The sequence below is a fragment of the Medicago sativa genome, chromosome 3, assembly GCF_051527215.1.
Source record: "Medicago sativa cultivar Bolivia chromosome 3, Bolivia_mono, whole genome shotgun sequence".
Classification (NCBI taxonomy): Eukaryota; Viridiplantae; Streptophyta; class Magnoliopsida; order Fabales; family Fabaceae; genus Medicago; species Medicago sativa.
The window spans coordinates 84364333-84380842 of record NC_140751.1 but is presented as its reverse complement, the minus strand read 5'-3'; the positions used below and the strand labels follow the sequence as shown (position 1 = coordinate 84380842).

General features: G+C 35.3%; 1 protein-coding gene across 1 annotated transcript; it reads right to left on the bottom strand.

The window, feature by feature from the left end:
• Window positions 1-496: 496 nt before the first annotated feature.
• Window positions 497-15402, bottom strand: EFS (histone-lysine N-methyltransferase). Its single transcript, XM_085754939.1, is given in 21 exon segments — window positions 497-1745; window positions 1949-1994; window positions 2331-2410; window positions 3059-3084; window positions 3087-3137; window positions 3252-3334; window positions 3481-3560; window positions 3901-3956; window positions 4034-4714; window positions 4717-4768; window positions 5666-5722; window positions 6050-6127; window positions 7597-7689; window positions 8625-8741; window positions 8830-8961; window positions 10193-10272; window positions 10419-10585; window positions 11000-11219; window positions 11388-14810; window positions 14914-14975; window positions 15188-15402. Coding segments are annotated over 19 exon segments (6543 nt in total). The 5' UTR covers window positions 14737-14810; window positions 14914-14975; window positions 15188-15402; the 3' UTR covers window positions 497-650.
• Between the last annotated feature and the right edge of the window lie 1108 nt (window positions 15403-16510).

The following is a 16510-nucleotide window of genomic DNA, read 5'->3' as shown; positions in this document are numbered from 1 at the left end:
AGCAAGAGCATCAATTCATTATATTCAAATAGATGATTAATAGTATCAATTTACAACTCCAACATCACATTCAAATCTTTATCACTCTCACCACCAAAAAAAAAAAAAATCTTTATCACTCTGACTAAAGCAAAGGAACAACAATGTGGGCAAAACCGACCGTCGAGGATTTCCCATTTTCCGAGAGGATTATACAAGCCCATAGAAACACCTACCTCTTGAAGGTTTGGGGAGATCAGTATCCAGATTCCAGAAAAGCAGGAGTTCTCCCAGGTACAGAAAGTGGGGAGAGTAAGTATGGTTCAAATAAGTTTGCTTTCATCCACATACAGACAAATTTCTAATAATCAATGACTATAGATAGAATAATCCTTATGTCACTGGTTATAAGCCATATCAGAAATTGACTTGTCATGGAGCAAAACTCATTTGGACTATACAGTGCATCCTAGAAAATGGAGGAATGTTGAAATTGAATGAAATTTTCATTGAATAATGAATCCAGGAACAAATGAATTTTCATTGAATGATAGATCCAGGAACAAATGAATTGACGGTAAATTAATGTATATGGATGAAAAAGAAAACAAAAACAATTTCTTTTTTTCCTGTGAACAGTATGATTTTGCTGTTGTGAATACTAATAAATATTATTTTCCACCTTTCTCATCTCTACAGATTGCATCCTCCGAATCACTAGTAAGTTTTGATTCTTTTGATGCATCTCCTACATCTATACTGCACATATCACCACTAGAGCTGTTCCCATTACATCTCCTTGCATTCCTCTTGAACCATGTTCGATGTATTTTTGAATTGTTCCACTTCTGCTGTCTAAAGTGATTCTCTCCCAAATCACTAGAGTCGGTCTTCAATCGCTTAGAGTCGTGTTTAGCATCCTCGCATTCAACATTCGTGTCTTCAGACTTAGCACCAGTTGTGCTGGGACTGGGAGTCATATGATCTGATTCTGAGCAGCAATTAACTAGACAATTGGCGTCCCTTTGCTTAACTTCAGCAGGCTGGTCAATTTCCATACTATTAGTATTAGAAGGTTGACAGTCTTTGATATCCCGTGGATATGGGGGTAGTGGCGGAAATGGGTAGAAAGGCATGCCAGGAGCAGTGACCCAACACCCTGTGATTTCCGCATGAGGAGTTCCGTATTGCTGAGCAACAGACCATGGCATTCCATATGAGACAGGCAAACGAGGATTGAATTTCTCTTTTGGCTGACCAGTAGTGACTAAACTAGAGGGCCATCCAGAATGGCTTGCATTTTGCAAAGCTGGACCGCCAGAGTTTAGTGCACTGTTTAATGAACGTATTGGACATGAAAACCCAGGTGGAATTTCTTCACTAATCTTCTGGCTTTCATTGGTAGAGCCAATAACAGAAGCAGAATATGAATTTGTTTCTGCAGGTTGATCCCATCGGCTTTTGCGCTTACGTTTTTTTGCCTCTTTGATCTCAACTCCATCCAAAGACGGTGTAGAACAGCCCTCCTGGGAGCCAGCATCTACTGAAGTTGAAGTTGTCACGAGCATTGACCGCTGACCACAATCAATTTCTTCTTCCTTAGGTCTTAATCCCTGCTCGTGCCTATGATTGTGTGATACTGAATTTCTGTTACAGTTGAAATTTCTGTGAGATTCCAACATATTATCATCCCTGTCCATATAGCCACGTTTTCTGCCTTGTTTTCGAATCCATCTGTCTCGGAAGCTTCGAGCAATTTGATGGACCTAAATGTGCAAACATCAGTGAAAATATTCAGATAATACCCATAGAACAGAATAAAAAACAATAGTATCCCTTTCCCACCGGGTCAAAAAAACAGATACAACCATAGCTAAAAAGTTATAACAGCATATTTTGGGAAGTGAATATACACATGACTTGACTATGGTAAAATAAATCAATATACAGTAGGTGATCAAGGCAATACCTGTTTGTCATCATGTTCTGTCAGAGACAGCATTGAACGCCTAAAACTGAATATTAAACCAATTATTAGTAAAAGAATGGAAACTAGGAGAGAAACAGAATAATTTCAATTAAGTTATACCAGAGATAATAGTGTAATTAATTTGCACCGCGAGAAATCATAAGAAATTGTGTCATATCATGGAGAATAGGAAACATTAGAGTAACACATATCATGCTTCTAAGCACTCAACATATTTTTGTAGTTTGCAGTTATCATAATAGCCCAAACAAAATAGGTGATGGAGAAAAGGTCAAATTTAAAACTGTTCCCTAGTTCAGCAAATTTTTATAATTGGTTTAATAAATTTGGGGAGAAGGGATAAAATTTGAAAATTCTTGACCTCTCCATTCCACGACAAGGAGGACCGCTGTTGATATGTTCAGGTGTCAAAACCTTGCCTGCTGCCAGGTACTCTAAGACCTGCAAAAGAAGGTTGTTTAGGCACATACTCTATAATCTCTTATACTCCATTTGGAGGTAAAAAAAAAGAGGAAATCGAAGAAAATATTAGGATCTACCAGCCAGTTATCAATTTATTGAAGAGTATGGTCAAATATATTTCCCAAATCAATATTTACCATATTTTAACATTCAAAATGAATGACTAGGGAAATTAGCTAACATCTAAATGAAGGAAAGAAAATGCATAAACATCACGCAATATCAAAATATGGACATTGAAGTCACAAAATTTATGTTAGTTTTAAGCGAACATTTGAAACAGCATCATTAAAATCATAAGAGTGAATATAACGCAGGAATTATGTTGTTCAGAAAGACATTAACAATGTCACCATATTGTTTCCAACCGCTCCGCAAACCTCCCCAATTTAGTATAATAAGGAAAGGCACACAATCCTTTGTAAAACTAGAAGATAAAGCACTTCTCTCTACAAAAATTAATGAATAAAAAAATACAGTATTGGTGTCCCTATATCTCACCTTAGAACCAAAGTGACCTCATATGATACAACTGATGTCTATTATACAATCTTATGTGAGGATGGAAAACATTACAAAATGAAGCTAACAAAGAGCTCAAATATGAGCAGTTTCCCATGTAAGTACCTTAAGAAGCTTTCGTAGTATTGGAATTTTTTGAAGTCTTGCCTGTACTGCTTCATGATCTTATGCAACATCTGTAAACCTGAAAGCAATTACTATAGTTATTACTTTGCGACACAGGCAAAGGTGTGATTGGTCTCACGTTCCTGATAAATGGGAGAAATTTTTCATTAAATGCAAAGCAAGTATAGATTACCATTTTTACTAATTATATCATTCAGCACGGCTCTAGATTTTGTTTTCAGAAGAGCGTCAAGGATCATGGAAAGATCTCGATTGCTGCAACCAAAAGATTAAATTTCTTTCAGCAAGTATTTACAGGTTCTTAAACAATGAACAAGTCTAGTACAAGTGTCATAACTACATAACATGTGCTTAATGAAGGAAAGGTAAACTAACTAAGAGGAAAAAAGCGAAGAGAGGACCTCTGAATTGCTTCACGGTTGCTTCTATCACCTGAAGCCACAGTGAGAAGCAAAAGTTTCAAGTAGCCTTTGGTGGCATCCTATGACAAGAAAAGGGCAGGGTGAGTCAAATGGTCCAGACCGAGTCACTAGTAAAACAGACCAGGCAGCAAGCCCAATAATACATCCACTATTAGGGCATCAAGAAACAAAATTGAAGAAAGGGAATGTGACAGAAGACACAAACTATTTCTCATAAGTGATTATACAGCAAACATAAAATTCAAATAATACAGCAGTGAGGTAGAAGTTTCTTGCTTTGTTACAGAACATAGATCTGAACAGCAGTAAAGAACACGAGGCCACCTTGGACAAGCTTCCAATTGTGGGGTTGTGTTAGGCCCAACCAAGATTTCTAAGAGGAATATATAAAGTACTTACTTTTCTTTTGCTTATTCCCCCATTTCCATCCAGCAACTCATTAAGTTTCCCCTGAACTGCAGTTGAGGAAAATATTTACCCATTATAACCAGTTTTAAGAACCATGTTACCAGAATAAATAAGGATGACAAACCTGCTTCAAACCGTCCATTGGAAGCTCCTTCGACCACTTTTTTGTGTTTGATAGATGGCACTGGCAATCGATTGGCTGCCATCTCAGCTGTAAGGCGATTTGCAGCATTAGCACTGCCTTTAGACTTTTTAACAGAAGTGTTGGGTTGAGGAGTCTTCACATGCAGATGTGATTGTGAAAAACCATTCCCATCTTCAACCATTTCAGACTTGGATTCTCTACTATCAGTAGAATTCGACAGGACCATGCTGGCAGCAGGCATGGGTTTGCTTGTCGTATCCTCCATTTGTTGAGAAATTTCTTCTATTTGATCAGAAGATGGTAAATTGCTTTTTGAGTCTTCTACTTCAGCCGAGTGCAAAAGGGAAACGGCAGATGCAGGGTTCATAGAACTATCTTTCCCTGGAGAACTACGTTTCCCAGGAGAACCATCTTCATCTATAGCAGTTGTAGACTTGTCCAATGCATCCCTGTCCATCAATAAATGAATAGAAGACTCTGTATCAACATTATCACAGTACTTGGGCATAGGTGTGCTGTCCTTAACTACACCATCTTCCGTAAGCATCATGGGTTCTGGATATTCATCATCTGAATCACCATGAACTATAACCTCAGCATTAAGTGGATCACCACCGCCTATATAACCTCGACAATGAGGTGAACCACAATAACATTTTTGGCAGCAGCGCCAAAAACCCTTACATAGTTGTAATCAAACGTCAATTCTTCATCCTGGGGAAGGTGGTCAAAAAAAAAAAATATCAGCTTGCCACCAATAATTCTCACATGCTTACAGCCATAGAAAGGAATTAACGGCAAAGTTTCATATTCCAAATTCATAAGCTGAGGAAATACCCTGAGCCTCCATACTAACAACACGCGTCATCCAACTCACCCCCTCCCCTTAAAAACGTCACCACTAATCTCTTCAAAGTTTAAAGACATCATATCATATATCATATTCTATAAAAAGAGAAACCAAATTGATCTATTCATTTAACTGCATGAATTTTTTTATATCTAATAATGTGCACATATGATTATGGATTAGAAACAAATTTACATATATCTACAAAAATGGTTAATCTCAGCATGAAGCAAACCTTTTTTTTTCTCTCTTTCAAATATTAAAATAAAGTAAAAACAACAGAGCATAACCAGAGCATAACCAGTGTACTAACTAGCAATAGCCAGGACAAGTAAGAAATAAAATATATCTGAATTTTTGTTAGAATGGAATAATCACACACCTAGACTCTAAAAGACTACAAGCAAAAAAGAGAAAGTGCAAAAAGCGTAGATCAAAGCCTTCTCAATTTAATCAAGCATTTATGTGGAATAAGTTTGGCTCAACTGACCATACATTCTTATTATTTCAGGGGTAGAAAAGAGGTGAAAAATTCAATTGTTTTTTTTAAACTCCTAGTCTCATAGTAAACGATTTCACATTTTCCTGCATGATTAATAATCAAAATGTATAACAGACACGCGCACAGGAAAATAAATTGACATAAGACTCAAAATCAAAATCAAATTTGAAACATAACGGCGAAAAAACTCAAATACAAACCTAAGAGATTTAATGGAATTAACAAACATAAAAGTAATAATCGGATGTTGAAAGCACACCTGCTTAATATTCCGCAATGCGAACAGCCCAATACAGATTTCCCCATTTACCATCCACTGTTGAAAAAAGGATGCAACATGAGGTCAAGTGATGTGAAAACAAGAGAATTCTGAATTTCATTGTCCAGTAAAATGACATTAAGGATATGTTCTAAAAAAGCATACATCCATAATGCCTATCATGAGACAAGCGAGAACCAAGATGATGACAGTAGTCACCGTACAATGATGCATGTATTAAAATTTGCCTTACACTTATACGCAAATAGCATGAATATAGTTTCCAATGAAAATGCCAAAAGAATTAAGCTTCTCAAGTATGATACTAATATATATTCAAATTACTTAGAAAACAACAAAAAATGCAGATAACAATATACTCACCTTTTCTGTCCGACAATTAGGATCACAACTATGATTAATAAAACGCCCCAAGTTTCCTTTTGCACTTGCATCTATCACCTGCAAAGAAAGAGAGAATGAAAAGAAAAAAAATAACTAAATAACAGAATACCCGGAAAAATAATAATAACGACCACGATAACATATATCGTGTTGAATTAACTAGACGAGTCACAATTTTCCACTGCATGTTCAGAATGATGATGATGAATCATGATAATCATAATAATAATACAAACAGCATGAAATGAAAAAATGTATAATTGTGATAACTATCCAAGTCTTACTCTACATATGTGGCCCAACATGTGGATACAAGCACAATATAAGATGAGTTCATGCAGTCCACTACAACAGTGGCTAAGGTGGTCTTTGGTTTGTTTCTTGTTTTCATCATTTATTAATAATAACTATAAAATTTCCACTCTTCTTCAAATATCTTCTTGAAGATGACTATTTGAGTTACTCATGCAAGTAGTGCTGATTAATCTGGAATGATATTTGTTACAACTTTTTGCCTTAACAGAGAGATCGAAATCAAAAGGATATTCAGTTCGTTTTCTTATTCAATTTCAAATTATGTGTTTTCATTGATAACTACCAAAATGCGAGCTTCTTCTCATTGTGTTTCATGTCATTGGGATTTTTTTAAGGATATGGTAAAAACACTACATTCATTTGTAAAAAATAAACAAATTAAAAACAAGATGGCACTTCTGTAATTAATAATCAGAGAAAGCATATTAATTGGAAATTAAAATAAAAAATCACACCAAATACCCTCTTGATTTCCTCCTCGTATTCAGGATAAAAAGTTAAAACAAAGACACCCAGATTAATCAACCATAGAGGCATGAATAACACAAATAGTTATCCCTTACACAATCCATTTTTTGTTGGAATATTATTTCATCAATTACAAAATCTGAACATGCAAAAAACAGGAGATACAATCTCAACAAGTCATCACAATTCACAATAGTTATCAGCAGAAGTAAGCCAGAATAATCCACATAGCTTACAACTAACAGCACAATACCAAAATTGTTTTGTTGCGAATAAGATAAAATTCACAATCAATTATTACAAAGCAACTTAACCTTTACTAGATATGGTTTTCACATTGAAGTGAATCCAGGGTTCCCATAATTTTTTTCAAGATATTTTCTTGGGGGAGGGATATGGGATACATGTTAGGTTCTTCTAAATTCTAGTAGCACCTAGAAGGTGCAGAGATACAAGGCAAAAGAGAAATCACTTTACTGTTTTTTTTAAAGGAAGAGGGGACAATTTTTACTGCATATGAATATGGGATGCATTAAAGACAAAGGTAAACTACAAATACTATCTATCGTTACAAATATTTGCATGATATAATACACTATCAAAGACAAACAAATTCATGTATGTTTCTACTAGGCAACAAAGAACTCAGCAATACTAAAAGTAACAAATTGAAGATTTCTAATATAAAAAACAAATGAAGTTGTTTCCATTTAAGTATATGCAGATGTAGAATAAAGTCATACCTCACTGCCATTCAAGGTCATAAAATAGAAATGTCTATGGCCCTTCACAGCATACTCTCTTTGACGTGCCTCGTATGCAGGCATGTCAAGGACCTGTTTGAAACATAAATCATACATTATGAGCATAAAGGTCGATGATTTGCGCAAGATGTGCATCATCAATGCATATATAAATAAATTCATTGCATGATGTCCCTGAGTAGAATAGCCAGCAGTACAAATTCTAACTCTAAGAGGTATAGGAATATAACATTATAAATAAATAAATACAAATCAATCTGCTAAGAATACTCCGTCTTTCCTTAACAAAAAAAGTATGCCCAGTTAGTCATAAGCTATTCTTTGGCCCTAGGTTACACTGATTTTAAGTAGATCAAACCCATCTTTGCAACATCTATTACTAATACTTGTAATATGTCAAATTTAATACAAAGGTCTTCTTTGTATATAACAGAAGCACAAAAGTCTATCACACATGTGGCTGCATTAGAGATCAAAACAATATTATTTGATCAATATTCACCTAAATTTTGTAATTACTCTTCTCCGCTATTTAAATTAAAAATCCAATTGATCAAAGAAATAGGTCATGCTGTCCCTCCTTAATCTCAACAACGCATATCGGTAGTGGTCAACTCAAACTAAATCAGTCCATTACCCACTTATTGCTAATTTGATTTAATTGATCAGCAACATAAAGTCACTTTTCTTTTCAGCAGCAAAAACAAAAGGTCAGAAGGATGAGGATTAACAACAATATCTAGGGGGAAGAAAGAAATGAGCAAGAGTAAAGTGAAGTAATACAAATCTAACTTGACCTTTTACCTATGACTTCGTTAAAGTTTAGGGTAATGTTAATTCTTCCTTCCCCTAAAATTTCAGCTAAAATAAATGACCAAACCACAAATATGGGTACGAGATTTTAAGGTTCAGCCTCAAAATTCAATATTTCATATATCATACTAAAATAATATGTAAAATTATTACATCAGTATAGAGATAATAAAAAGGAAGAACAATCATGTCACCTCTCCAACGTATTCAATAATAAAGTGGCCTTTAGCTACACGCTCAAGTGCCTTCAGTCCATAACCTTTTTTCCCACATTTAAACCACTTCAATCTGGAATACTCGCGTTTTTGGAACTGAAATTGAACATTTAAATCACAATCATGCTCTTTGGCAAGGCCTGATGCTAGTATATTTTAGAGGAAAAATGTATAGTTTATAAACCTGCTGATTGGAGCAACGGTCCCCACATGGGCAAGTTCCTTGCACACATTCAATGTTAAGCATCCGATTTAGACATTCATCCCCACATCCTAACTTGCCTTCTGGAGGTGGCTTGCAATGGCAAACCATTACCTACAAGTTCAGAGGTACAATGAATAATGGATATAAAATTGATGTTCAAATTTGTAAATTCAGAAAGCTTAGTTGAGATTTCAGTGCAATCCTCATGACTGTATACATAAATCTTAGACAAAATGAAATATAAAAATTATCAGTAACTGATGTCAGAGCAAAATGAGAAAGCCACATATCTAGCAATTAGATTACTTATGCAAAGCATACAACTCCTGCTCATAAATAATGGAAGGCCAATAATCTATACCATCCTATGCAAAGCACATCCATTATTCCATTATACACAAGTCCAAATTCAAGAGAATTAAAGTATATGCTCTTTTTATTAATAAAAAGGGGAAACTTAGTGTGTATTTGGTTCTTCGGCGGCGAAATTGTTTTGGAATTAATTTTGTATAATTGATTGTGTCAAAAAGTGAGCTGAATGTAAAGTGGTTTATGTTTGGATATATTTAGGTGAAAGTGAATTGAACAATAAATTTAAGGCTAAAATCAATTGTAGAAACAAAAAGCTACAAATTGTAGCTTCAAGTAGAATCAATTCCACAAGCAAAATCAATTCTACTTTAAATCCAAACATATCAAAATCAATTATACTCCTCTAGAATCAATTTCGCCCTTTCCAATCAAAACATGTCAAATCAATTATACTCCTCTAAAATCAATTTTGGCCCTTCCAAAAGTTAAACCAACCATACACTTATTACTTTAAAAAAGGGGGAAACTAAAAACTATTGTTAAAAGGAGGGGAGGGGGAGAATAAAAAATAGAATGCACATGCAAATAAGAAGAAGGAACATCTGCTCATCGGACCTCAGTCCCTCCTCCGCAAGTCTGAGAAACAATCCAACTTGACCAGTTTTGGCATTTAAGTACGTACTCCCTCTATACTCTTATATAAGAAAAAAGTAACCAATTGCACACTAATTAAGAACATTGTTTCGTTAACAACTTAACATCTTTTAATTTTATTGATATAATCAAAAACACAATTGTATTCTCTAAACTGCCATTTCTCTACATTTATTTTTTATAGAGAAACATGTCTCATGAAAGCATTAATTAGGAATCTCAGACCAAAAATGACTTTTTTTTGCTAACATTTGATTCCGGAGGGAGTACATATCAATCCAACATAATCATGTGTATGCTAAAACCTATTTTGAACTCAAAATAATATAATATGATGACTACACGTAACAAACAAAAAATTATAACAATTTAAGACCTCGTCAATAGTCTGAGTTTTTGGACTGCGGTGCTGAAACTCATTGGTGAAAATGCGGGTAAAAGTTGACTCTTGGGCAACTGCAATCATAAAGCAAAGTGCATATCAGACAGCAAGAAAGATTAAATGGCATTGATATGAGGCTAAAATAGTACAGCTTCAATGTTAGTTCTGTTAAAAAAATTAATAATAATAGTAATAACACTTTCTAGCTAATACCACACACCCGGTGGTAGTCGATATTCCAATTCCTTATAATTTTTGGAGTCTTCACATACATCTTCTTCACCAGAGGCATATGATAATCCTAACTCTGCATTAATCTCTGCATTTGATTTTTCTTGAGGGATAGCACAATCAGCAAAGGCTTTATCACTGCTGTCCTTGCAAGTCCTTCAAAAGAAAATCATCCATGACAAGATGCAAGTTATTAAAAGAAAATGGGAATAATATGGAAACGGTGTCTACCTTATGTACCTCTATTTTAAAAAAGTTAAATACAAATATGAATCGAGCCAGGTAAAATTAAAAATTGTAATTGAAACCCATATTGGGAAAAATGCAAGCCCCGCATTGAATAGTAAGGCCTGAAATGAGTCTATAAAGTGTGGCATCACTCACCTTACAAGCCGATTTTGTAAGGATAAGTTAGGCCCAATATTAAAACTAATAACCCAGATGTACCACAGTCAATTAATTAAAAACCAAGTGAATCATGAATAACATTTGTCCTAAATTAACCCTATCATACATGTTAGCCTCATATTGGTAATGGGTAATAACTAGTATGAATGAAAAATTGTATACCAGGTGCAGTTCGTTTCATCAATCCGGTCAGCAAGCAAAGCTGGAATACGCCGCCACTTGTGACAATCATCACAACTCACCCATGCATTACGCGGCGACTGAGGTTGTTCTCCCAAATCAAAACTAGGTGTCATGTCCAAATTAGATACATTGACTGATACTCTGTTGTCACTGGGATTAATTTTTCCAACAGCATCCAACTTATGATTTCCAACAGCATCTGCTGACGCGACACCAAAAACATTTATTGTGAGCAACATGAGAGATTAAGAAATAACACAAAAAAGCAAGATTTGGATGGTCAAAAAGGAAAAGGAACATCAAAGATGATTCCAAATGCAACAATAATTTCGCATTATGATGCAGTGTATCTGACATATAAAGCTACCTGGATGCGGGTGATCTTCCACTTCGTGTGTAACTTTGAGAGAGACACCTTTACCCTTGGCTTCACTTTTGTTAATAGGCTCTTTCTGTTTCTCCTTGCGTCCAGTAGTAGTCTTTTGACTGCTTGTCGAGTCAGAAACTTTGGATTTGGCCTTGCTAACTTTAGGTTCAAGACTTTTCGGTAGTTTACGACCCAAAGGTCTTCTAGAAGACGGCAAATCCCCAGAACCCTGGAATTCAGAAAATCCATGATCACCAGATGTTTGACCAGCTGTCTTGCTCTTGACTTTCTCCTGACTTTTAACTTTCAAAGACTTGGTGGAGACTCCAAGTACAATCTCTCCAGAACGGGGCAATGATTCTGCAGCCAACTCTTTACTCATTACAGATTTGGTTAGCTCAGTGGAAGTAGGCAATTCTAAAGAGCTAACCATGTCACTGCAGTTCTTCTTACGTCTGTGATTCTTCGAATGCTTAGCTATATTATTCCCTGGTTGACCTTGTGATCCATCTTGAGTGATACAATTTCCTGAACGAATAAGATGGTCTTTCTTCTTCTCTCTCTTCCTGAAGGTAGCATCCATATTAGAATTTAACTCATCAGAAGAACCTAACACAGCAAGATGTGCATCTTCTTCAAGTCTTTCTCCAACCTGGACTTCAGGAATTGAATCAATGACTTCTGAATCAGGTGATGTTCCTGGATCTATAACTGAATTATTAATTGGCTTAACTAATGCTTCAACCACTCTCTCTGGAGGAACTGCATGACATGTTTCCTCTGCAACCACATCTAGCTTCTCCATTATTTTAGAATTTTCTAGCTGGCTATTTACAATTTGTCCATTTACAACAACACAATCCTTGTCCAGGTCATTTCTAAATGATTCTAAATTGTTAACAGCCAACACTTCAGAAAATTTATCTGCAGAATTGCCGGTTACGTTCTGAGAACCTGAATCAGACCCCAAGTAGGAAGCAGAAGCCAAGCCACCAACAGACTCCGGAACATTAGAGCAATGTAAATCATTTTCTTTTCCATACTTGATCTTCAGACGAAAACGAGTAGTTGAAGTTGAAACATTATGCTTTTGAATTGAACTTAATGAGCTAGAACTTGCACCATTCTTGATCGTTGTCCCGCCTTGACTTTTGTTTCTAGCTTTACCCTCATTCTGGCACATGGCTTCACTAACACCAAGCTCATTTTCATACTGGAAAAACTGTTCAACATTGCCAAGCGAGCCCCAGGCACAAGAACGAGCTGGTTTGGATAAACAACTTCTTTTCTTTCTAGCAGCCTCTAAGTTCATCTTCACACCCCCGCCTGGATGTGTCTCACTGACTTTGTTATTGGATTTTCTAGAAGCCTTTCTGGTTTGTGTCTTACGACCAAATTTGGTTCTTCGACTGTTCCTTTGAGAAGGTAACGGTATGCTTTCAGTGATACAATCAACTTCAACAGCTTCTTTTCCATCATTATTTGTCTGTCCAGAATCGTCTACAGCACAATTATTGTTGATGGAATCACCGTCACCTTTGGAAAGGAGATCCGGCACATCCTTTGGAGTGCTATTGGTCATTAAAACAGAAGAGGACTGACCTGATTCTGGATAAAATGGTTTTAAATTATCTTCTAATTGAAGTATGCCATTCTTTAATTCACTCCCTGGATCCAGCAAGGTAGGTTGACTTAGTGAATCAATTACAGGTGAAGTCCTCAAGGTCGTATGAAAATATGGCGAGGGCAATGCTTGTACATATGAATTGGCAGTGATTTCTTTCTCAACAACGGCTCTTATCTTTTCTTCACAAGTACTGTCACAATCCTCGCCAGTTTTCTGATCGTGTAGCATATCACCTGTGCTCTCTAGTTTTGCCTCTATAAATAATGCACCTGACGACATTTCCACATCCAACAAAGGAGACTGTGTGATATCATTCTTAACAACTGCTGTTATCTTTTCTTCGTAAGTACTGTCACAATCCTCGCCAGTTTTCTGATTGCGTAGCATATCACTTGTGCTTTCAAGTTTTGTATCGATAAATAATGCACCTGATGGCATTTCCACATCCAACAAAGGAGACTGTGTGATTTCATTCTTAACAACGGCTGTTATCTTTTCTTCGCAAGTACTGTCACAATCCTCGCCATTTTTCTGATCATGTAGCATACCACTTCTCTCCGGTTTTGTGTCTATACATAAGGCACCTGAAGGTACTTCACCATCCAACGAAGGAGATATCTGCCTGCAAGAATTGGCTTCCATCCCATCTAAAGCATCACAGTCACAACTTTCCACAACCTTCGGCAAGCTATCTTCACTTCTCGTAATCTCCTCTGGCTCATATTTCTGGTCGCAATCAACTAGCAAGTCTGCAACGAAATCTGATTCCGAAGAGACTTCAGAATGTCTGACGTTAAGCACACAGTTGACAGCACCTGCTAGTAAATCAGCACCATCATCATTTTTACCCTCCATGACTTCCAAATCATCTCCTGCCGAGGATAAAACAATGCTTTTCTCATCTTTCTGCTCAGCATGTTCATCACAATGCGCCTGCAAATTATTTGAGGTTAAGGACTCCAATGGCAGATCAACATAGCCTTCATCTGGAAAATTTCCTTCTGAGCACAATCCACCGCTTTTAAGATCAGAAGCTCCAACGTCCTTGAAACGAACCCCCAAAGTATTCTGAAAACCATCTTCATTAGTTTTCTCCAATTGTGACAAATCATCATTTTCACATTCATTTCTCAAAGCATCTTCAGACCTCGCAGTAACATGAGTGTCAACAAAGCTTGCAGAACAACCCACGTAACCCGCTCCCATAGAACCATCAGTCATACCAGATTGGTCTAAAACATTGCAAGGCTCTTCTGAACATGACTCCTGCACAGAATCTAACTGTTCCGGAAACCCCGAGCTCAAAGGTTGCTCCATTACAGACAAGCCAGAGGGATCACCAACGATTGAGGTTATTGACTCCAACAGCAGGTCAACGTTGCCTTCATCTTGTAAATTTCCTACTGAGCACAACCCACCACTTTTAAGATCAGTAACTTCAATATCCTTGTAAGAAACCCCCAAACTATTCTGACAACCATCTTCATCGATTTCCTCCAATTGTGACATATCATCATTTTGACATTCATTTTCAACAAAGCTTGCAGAACAACCCACATGAACCTCCTCCACAGAATCATCAACCACACCATTGCAAGCTTCCTCTAAACATGTCTCCTGCACAGAATCCAACTCTGCCGGAAACTCCGAGCTCGAAGGCTGCTCCATCACAGACAAACCAGATGGATCACCAACAATTGTAGGTTCACCACACGAACCCATCACAATCACAAACAAATTCTTCAAAAATCTACCACACTTCCACGAACTCTTCACTCTGATTAACAAAATCAAAACTTCAAAACAAAACAAAACAAAAAAAAACAATAATCACAATCTGAGCTACTAACACAATGCATCAATTTGAAGAATTAATCAAAGCAAAGTTAAAAACACTACCTTTACATGAAAATCATAGCCCAAAATCAAAACCCTAGAAAGTGGCATTATCCTGAATCACTCTGCAAGAAAAAAATCAAATTAAAAATCAAAATTTTAAATTAATTAAGAATAAAAAAAACCCTACTTTCAGAATTTCAGCATAATAATGTAGACAAAACACGGGTTTGTAGCAACAAATTGGATAAACAAAATCGGGAAAATTAAAAAAAAAATGAATAAAATAAAAAAAAATGAAAGTAACGAAATTGAAGAGTGAATTGATTACAGATACCTGGTGATGAAGGAGATTGAGGATAATGATTATGATTTGGCGTTTTGAAGAATTGAATTGTGAAAAATAAAAATCGAAAATTGATAAATAAAAAATGATTATTCTTTTCTCTCAGAGCGAGGAGAGAGAAAGAGAGAGTTGGGTCTCCGTCGCGCGCAAAGGGTTACTTCAGAGAAAAAGAGAGAGAAAGATGGTTGGTGACTTCAACCAAAATTAAATTAAATAAAACAAAAACATGAAATTTAGTGAAAAACAAAAACAAAAACCGACTACATGTATATATATTGTATCAAAATTACCTCAATCTTGTGTTTTATTTTATTTTTTGTTATTATTTTAATAATTGTCAAAATATTGAGATAATTGAGATAATTTTGTAACAAGATATTTTTTTATAATAGTTCTATACATACAAACTAAATTATTTTTAAAAAATATATTTTTATCACGATAAACAAAGTAAAATAGATTCTATTTTCTTATAAAATCTATAAATTATTCGATGTCAAAATTACTTTTATTTTAATTATTTATAACAGACAGGTCTAAAATCAAGTACAACATTTGATGAACTCCATTAAAAAATTAATAATAATCGTTTGAATAACCCGAATTTGATTTCAATTTTTAACCAAACTTTTAACTCTAAGTTTATTTGTGGTGCATATCTTTTTTAAGAATTTGTGGTGCATATATTGTTGTCTATAAAGTAATGTTTGAAATATCAATTTTTTATTATTTTTATTCTCGTTATGTTAATTGAGATATTTAAATATTATTTTACTTTATGTCATATATATCATCTATTTTTAATAACAATATTACAAAATATTTTTTAAACAATTAATTTTTTTGTTAAGTAGTCTATTGACTAGAAATTCACTTTTTTAAAGTGAATATGTGAAGTGTGAGGTCTCGAACTCCGACCCCTTCATGTATTATTAAATGTCCCTACCACCTAAGATAAGTTAACGGAGACTTCGAGCAGTTAATTTATCTCGCTATCAATTAAATTATTTGTTATCCATTATGAATATAAATTAAATCGTCGTCTGTTATTTTATCCATGATCCTCGACTTTTTTATCAATTGTTTGCGGACTTTTTTATTATAAGTTGTTTTACCTAAGTGAACTAGATATGATCCGAACAAGTCACTTTGGGTGTCCATCCAAGCTAAGGTCGAGCTCGAAGGATCAACTAGGTCATAATCAACCATATTTCACTCGATCGTCCAAAGGTTTAGTTTGAAGGACCGGTTAAGGCATATTTATCTCATACACTTTATTATATTAATAGACAACTGATTTTTTGAAATAAAAAG